Source organism: Oncorhynchus keta, chromosome 24, assembly GCF_023373465.1.
Source record: "Oncorhynchus keta strain PuntledgeMale-10-30-2019 chromosome 24, Oket_V2, whole genome shotgun sequence".
NCBI lineage: Eukaryota > Metazoa > Chordata > Actinopteri > Salmoniformes > Salmonidae > Oncorhynchus > Oncorhynchus keta.
This window is the reverse complement of record NC_068444.1, coordinates 15208523-15216080: the sequence shown is the minus strand read 5'-3', so window position 1 is coordinate 15216080 and position 7558 is coordinate 15208523. Positions and strand designations below refer to the sequence as shown.

General features: G+C 43.0%; 1 protein-coding gene across 1 annotated transcript in view; it reads left to right on the top strand.

Moving 5' to 3' along the window:
- The first annotated feature begins 5070 nt into the window (after positions 1–5070).
- Positions 5071–7558, top strand: part of LOC118402739 (hexokinase-1-like) — a 37966-nt gene continuing 35478 nt past the window's right edge. The window contains exon 1 of the mRNA XM_035800941.2: positions 5071–5209. Within this exon, the coding sequence (XP_035656834.1) occupies positions 5150–5209 (60 nt within the window). The 5' untranslated portion in view covers positions 5071–5149. The remainder of the gene's footprint in view (positions 5210–7558) is intronic.

Below are 7558 nucleotides of genomic sequence, written 5' to 3'. Positions count from 1 at the left end.
ATCTGGTTCGGATCAAAGAGGGGGACGAGTGGTTGACTGGATTCAATACACCTATGGGACATTTCGAGTACCAGGTGATGCCGTTTGAACTTTCCAACGCTCCAGCAGTGTTCCAAAGTTTGGTGAATGACGTGCTGAGGGATATGATCGGTCTGTTTGTGTTCGTTTACCTGGATGACATCCTGATTTTCTCCAAGGAGCTTTCCAGCCACATCCAGCATGTTAAGCAGGTCCTGCAGCGGTTATTGGAGAACCGTCTGTTTGTGAAGGCAGAGAAGTGTGATTTTCACGCCCACACTACATCCTTCCTTGGGTACATCATCTCCAGGGGTGAGATCAAGATGGACCAAGAGAAGGTTCGGGAGGTTCGGGATTGGGCCCGGCCCGGTACGAGATTGCAGCTCCAGAGATTCCTGGGATTTGCGAACTTCTATCGGAGGTTTATCCGTGATTACAGCCGGGTGGCCACCCCTTTAACTGCTCTGACGTCTTGCACCAGCATTATCTGTTGGACTCCTGAGGCAGACCGAGCATTTCTGAACTTGAAGAGCCGATTCACCAACGCGCCGATTCTCTCTCAACCTGACACTTCCCGTCAGTTTGTTGTTGAGGTGGACGCGTCTGATGTGGGGGTGGGCGCCATCCTGTCCCAGCGTAGCTCCACTGACGGTATAAACTCCATCCCTGCGCCTTCTACTCTTGTCGTCTTTCACCAGCTGAGAGAAACTACGATGTGGGTAACCAGGAGCTTCTCGCTGTGAAGCTTGCCTTGGAGGAGTGGCGTCACTGGTTGGAGGGAGCGGAGCAACCGTTTGTGGTCTGGACTGACCACAATAATCTGGCTTACGTGCAATCGGCTAAACGTCTCAACTCCCGTCAGGCCAGGTGGGCTTTGTTTTTTGGACGCTTCAATTTTTCCCTGACGTTCCGACCTGGGTCGAAGAACGACAAAGCGGACGCCTTGTCCCGGATGTTCTCCAAGACGGATGAGAGTGGGGCCAAGACTGAGACGATTCTTCCCCAGAACCTTGTCGTGGGAGCCGTTCCATGGAAGATTGAGGGGGATGTGATGGCGGCCCTTCGGATGCAGCCCGGCCCCGGTAACGGTCCACCCGGTCGGTTGTTCGTGCCTGAGTCGGTCCGTTCTGCTGTTCTTCAGTGGTCCCATGCCAGCAAGATAGCTTGTCACCCTGGCGTTGCTCGGACTATGGCGCTCCTGCGCAGACGATTTTGGTGGCCTTCCATGGGAGAAGATACCCGGAGGTTTGTTGCCGCATGTCCTGTTTGTGCTCAGAACAAAAGTACCAATCGGCCCAGCTCTGGGCTTCTTCACCCCCTACCTATTCCTCGGCGACCTTGTTCGCATCTGGCCCTGGATTTTGTCACGGGATTGCCCCCTTCTGTTGGGAACACCCAGTGACATTGTTTCTGACCGTGGTCGTCAGTTTACCTCTGCTCTCTGGAGATCCTTCTGTTTGGCCATTGGAGCTACAGTCAGTCTCACTTCTGGATTTCACCCACAATCTAATGGTCAGGCGGAGAGAGCCAACCAGAAGATGGAGTCCATGCTGCGTTGTCTTGTCTCCTCTGATCCCACCTCTTGGTCATCTCAATTACCCTGGGTCGAGTATGCCCATAATACCCTTCCTTCATCTGCCACTGGGATGTCCCCCTTCCAATGCCTGTACGGATACCTTGTCCTGGTCTGCTTTTGGGTTCGATTTTGAAAGAAGGTAACACTATATGGAACCTTTTTTTGAGGTTCTGTAAAGAACCATGCTCATAAGGTTCTAAATGGAACCTGTATTGAGCAATAAATAACCCTTACCTAAGGTTCTATAAAGAACCATAAAGGTTCTATATAGCACCAAAAAAGGGTTCCGCTATGGTTTACAACCCTTTTTGGTGCTATATAGAACCCTTTTTATAGCACTTTATACAATCTTTATGGAAAATGGTTCTATAAATAACCTTTCTCAATCTAAAACGTTTTTAAGAACAATACAAGCTTTTTTATTCTGGATTAATAGCCTCAGATGTGCTAGCTCCGGAACAGAGATACTTGAGAACTATTGAATTAGATTTACAGTAGTCAACCATTTTCAAGTGACACAAGACACAAGGCCATTTGTGAGTCTTTCACAAGACACCATTACTGGCCATTGTCTTTTATCTAACATGTAATAATTGCATAACACAACAGAATTGATAAACTGGAATGACACGCTCACTCATGGTTGCACAAAACGAGCAGTGCTCAAACCATACCCCAAAATATTCCAATGAGCCGCCACCCCTACATTTGAAATACCACTAAAAGAGGAAAGAACATTTTTTTTGAACTGCAAGGAACCATTCAAGTACTCAAAGGGTTCTTTGTGGAACCACACTGACCCATCACCCTTCCCAAAGAACCTCTGAGGAAACCTAATTTCTTAGTATTTAGCATGTGTTGAGTAAGACATATTGACACTTACCAATGGTTTACAAATCTATATTCAATTTTCACCTCCTGTAGGATTAAATTACACAGTCAGGTAAAGTGATTCATTTTTATTCATATCCTGTGTTACAACATTGGAATGTCCCCTATTACAGTTGAAGTCGGAAGTTTACATACACTTAGGTTGGAGTCAGTTTAACTCGTTTTTCAACCACTCATTTCTTGTAAACAAACTATAGTTTTGGCAAGTCGGTTAGGACATCTACTTTGTGCATGACACAAGTAATTTTACCAACAATTGTTTACAGTCAGATTATTTCACTTATAATTCACTGTATCACAATTCCAGTGGGTCGGAAGTTTACATACACTTAGTTGACTGTGCCTTTAAACAGCTTGGAAAATTCCAGAAAATTATGTCATGACTTTAGAAGCTTCTGATAGGCTAATTGACATCATTTGAGTCAATTAGAGGTGTACCTGTGGATGTATTTCAAGACGTACCTTCAAACCCAGTGCATCTTTGCTTGACATCATGGGAAAATCAAAAGAAATTAACCAAGACCTCAGGAAAAAAATGGTATACCTCCACAAGTCTGGTTCATCCTTGGGAGCAATTTCCAAACGCCTGAAGGTACCACGTTCATCTGTACAAACAACAGTACGCAAGTATAAACACCATGGCACCACACAGCCGTCATAACGCTCTAGTCTTCTAGAGATTAACGTATTTTGGTGTGAAAAGTGCAAATCAATCCCAGAACAACAGCAAAGAGCCTTGTGCAGATACTGGAGGAAACAGGTACAAAAATATCTATATCCACAGTAAAATGAGTTCTATATTGACAACCTGAAAGTCCGCTCAGCAAGGAAGAAGCCACTGCTCCAAAACCGCCATAAGCCAGACTACGGTTTGCAACTGCACATGGGGACAAAGATTGTACTTTTTGGAGAAATGTCCTCTGGTCTGATGAAACAAAAATAGAACTGTTTGGCCATAATGACCATCGTTATGTTTGGAGGAAAAAGGGGGAGGCTTCCAAGCCGAAGAACACCATCCCAACAGTGAAGCATGGGGGTGGCAGCATCATGTTGTGGGAAATGCTTTGCTGCAGGAGGGCCTGGTGCACTTCACAAAATAGATGGCATCATGAGGTAGGAAAATGATGTGCATACAGTGCCTTGCGAATTTCTGGAGAGAGTTTGCTGCACTGAAAGTAAAGGGGCTGAATAATTTTGCACGCCCAATTTTTCAGTTTTTGATTTGTTAAAAAAGTTTGAAATATCCAATAAATGTCATTCCACTTCATGATTGTGTCCCACTTGTTGTTGATTCTTCACAAAAAAATACAGTTTTATATCTTTATGTTTGAAGCCTGAAATGTGGCAAAAGGTCGCAAAGTTCAAGGGGGCCGAATACTTTCGCAAGGCACTGTATATTGAAGCAACATCTCAAGACATCCATCAGGAAGTTAAAGCTTGGTCGCAAATGGGTCTTCCAAATGGACAATGACCCTAAGTATACTTCCAACTTTGTGGCAAAATGACTTAAGGACAACAAAATCAAGGTATCGTAGTGGCCGTTACAAAGCCCTGACCTCAATCCTATAGAAAATGCACAACTGAAAAAGTAGGGAGGAGGCCTACAAACCTAGCTCAGTTACATCAGCTCTCTCAGGAGGAATGGTCCAAAATTCAGCCAGCTTATTGTGGGAAGCTTGTGGAAGGCTCACCGCATGTTAAACTATTTAAAGGCAATGCTACCAAATACTAATTGTGTGTATGTAAACTTCTAACCCACTGGGAATGTGATGAAATAAATATAATTATTTATTTCAGCTTTGATGTACTATTATTCTTACATTTCATATTCTTAAAATAAAGTGGTGATCCTAACTGACCTAAAACAGGTCATCTTTACTCTGATTAAATGTCAGGAATTGTGAAAAACTTGAGTTTAAATCTATTTGTTAAGGTGTATGTAAACTTCTGACTTCATCTGTATGCTGGCTAAATTAGACCCCTAGTGGGATTAAATAGAAGAGTTAAACCAGGGCTGCTGCATGCTACGTCATAAGACCATACACAGTAGTAGAGGGAAAACCTTGCTCACGGTAATCCCTCTCTGTCCTAGTAACGACCTAGCCTCCTGGGTTAATGATTCAGCTCATTCAGGTTTAGGGGCTGCTGCATGCTGTCGGTCACACTCGCAAAACCAGTATATAAACAGCACTATGTACTGACATACTGTACATGCCCCCTCAATGTATAGGATGATTATGGCTATTTTAAGAATTGTGATGGTCCCCTAGATGGCATTGGGCCAACCTGTGATTTCTTTCTGCATTTCTAAAGAGAGGCAAGTTGTCTGGCAGATTTAATGAAGCCTTTGTTGCTCCTTTGGCTGAAGATATTTGGGTGCATTCATTCAGTAGTCTTGTTTTTTTCATGTTGTAACAATAAGAGCTTTCAGTTAGAAATACAGTATCACAAGGGGAATCAGCATAGATATGTGATTCTGAAGGACTGCAGACACACTGGCCCCGGCGAAGTAGCATAGTCACCATTTGATTATATAATGAATCACCCTCTCTCAAATCCCGGCCAATCCTATCTGGAGGAACAAGTTGGTAGCACTGATTTACTTTGAGATTACCTAATCTTATTGAGGAGAAGACTTTCCCTTTTCCTTCAACCACGGAGAACATGAAGAGATTGAAGATAGACGAAGTGAGAGATGATGCAGATATTTTACCACATCCTACTGTACGTATCACTCAACTATCTCATTAAGTGGAGGGATATGCTAGGCTTATCGTGAATGTGCGTTATAGTTAGCTGAATAAAGCAAATTCAACTGAAGCCATTGCTTAATATCGTAGTGAGTGTTTGTTAATTGGATTCTTGGACAGGAACATAAGGCATTAGCTGTGTGATAGATAGAAAAGTTGGGAGCTGGATAATTATATAATTAATTATATATATATAATATATATATTTTTTAATCTAAAATGAATACCCCAGCATAGGGGGACACATATTATTGTGATTTTCTCCCCACCAGGTTCAAACTGTTCACTCTATGTGTGGCTGTAAAATAAAGTGAATATTTGAATGGTCACCTCATAAAACGTGACTCATACATTGCACATGATCAAAATCACATTCTATTGCTCAGTGTGAATTCCTACTCATCCCAGCTCTTTGGAGGAACATTTCCTCTCCGTTATCTACTGTGTAAACATCATTTAGGTTGTCACCATGGTGATTCTAACTGAAACTGCCACTGACAGGAAATCACTTTATGTTTGTAAAGTCTGTTGATTGGTTGTGTGTCTGTGCATGCATATCCAATATGTAACAATCACACCTCAGCCTCTATAGTATACTATAGCTGAGTAATAAGTTTTTAACATTTTGAATGAATTCCCTGTTTTATTTATCCACCTAGTGGATTTAGGTTTCTGTGAATACTGAAGCGTTAACTACATGGTAACAGATCTGCTTTCATTGTCTTTAAAATTGTAAACCGATGATTGAGTTCAGCAGGTGTGCTGGAGCCCTCTCTCTACCCTGCTTTCAGTCTCTGTCTCTCTCTAACGTTCCCCACACACACACACACATTTTCCCCCGTCAACCTGTTCTTCTTCCACTATTTCTAAATTCTGAAATATATTTTAATTCTATTTTTATTTCACTTTTATTTAGCCAGGTAGGCCAGTTGACACAAGTTCTCATTTACAACTGCAACCTGGCCAAGATAAAACAAAGCAGTGCGACCAAGAACAACAACCCAGTTACACATGGGATAAACAAATGTACAGTCAATAACACAATAGAAAAATCTATGTACAGTGTGTGCAAATGGAGTAAGATTAGGGAGGTAAGGCAATAAATAGGCCATAGTGGTGAAATAATTACAATTTAGCATTAACACTGGAGTGATAGATGTGTAGATGATGATGTGCAAGTAGAGATACTGGGGTGCAAAAGAGCAGCAACAAAAACAACATGGGGATGAGGTAGTTGGTGTTCTTTTTACAGATGGGCTGTGTACAGGTACAGTGATTGGCAAACTGCTCTGACAGCAAATGCTTAAAGTTAGAGAGGGAGATATTAAGTCTCCAGCTTCTGATTTTTGCAATTTGTTCTAGTCATTGGCAGCAGAGCACTGGAAGGAAAGGCGGAGAAAGGAGCTGTTGGCCTTGGGGATGACCAGTGAAATATACCTGCTGGAGCGCGTGCCACGGGTGGGTGTTGCTATGGTGACCAATGAGCTGAGATGAGGTCGGGCTTTACCTAGCAAAGACTTATAGATGACCTGGAGCCAGTGGGTTTGGCGACGAATATGTAGCGAGGGCCAGCCAACGAGAGCATACAGGTCGCAGAGGTAGGTAGAATATGGGGCTTTAGTGACAAAACGGATGACGCTGTGATAGACTACATCCAATTTGCTGAGTAGAGTGTTGGAGGCTATTTTGTAAATGACATCGCCAAAATCAAGGATCTGTAGGATAGTCAGTTTTATGGGAGTATGTTTGGCAGCATGAATGAAGGAGGCTTTGTTGCGAAATAGGAAGACAATTCTAGTCATTTTGGATTGTAGATGCTTAATGTGAGTCTGGAAGGAGAGTTTACAGTCTAACCAGAAACCTAGATATTTGTAGTTGTCCACATATTCTAAGTCAGAACCATCCAGAGTAGTGGTGTTAGTCGGGTGGGCGGATGCGGGCTCTTGATCGGTTGAAGAGCATGCATTTACTTTTACTTGCATTTAAGAGTAGTTGGAGGCCAAAGAAGGAGTGTTGTAGGGCATTGTAGGGCATTGAAGCTCGTTTAAAGGTTTGTTAGCACAGTGTCCAAAGAAAGTGTGAGCAAACTCTGAACCTTGTTCAAAAACCCTGAACCTTGTTCAAAAGAAGTGAGTAAGAGAGAACTTAACTTCCCCTGATGACTTAACTTCCCCTGGTAGCTCTGCAATTACCAGACAAATGCAGTGACAATCCCTCCTGCTCAATTACAGCAGTTGGGAGGGGAGCAGGGAGGTGTGGGGGAGAGGTTGGATAGAGGACTCGTGTTTCAGAGAATAGCTCACGTCAGGGGTGTGTCATCTGA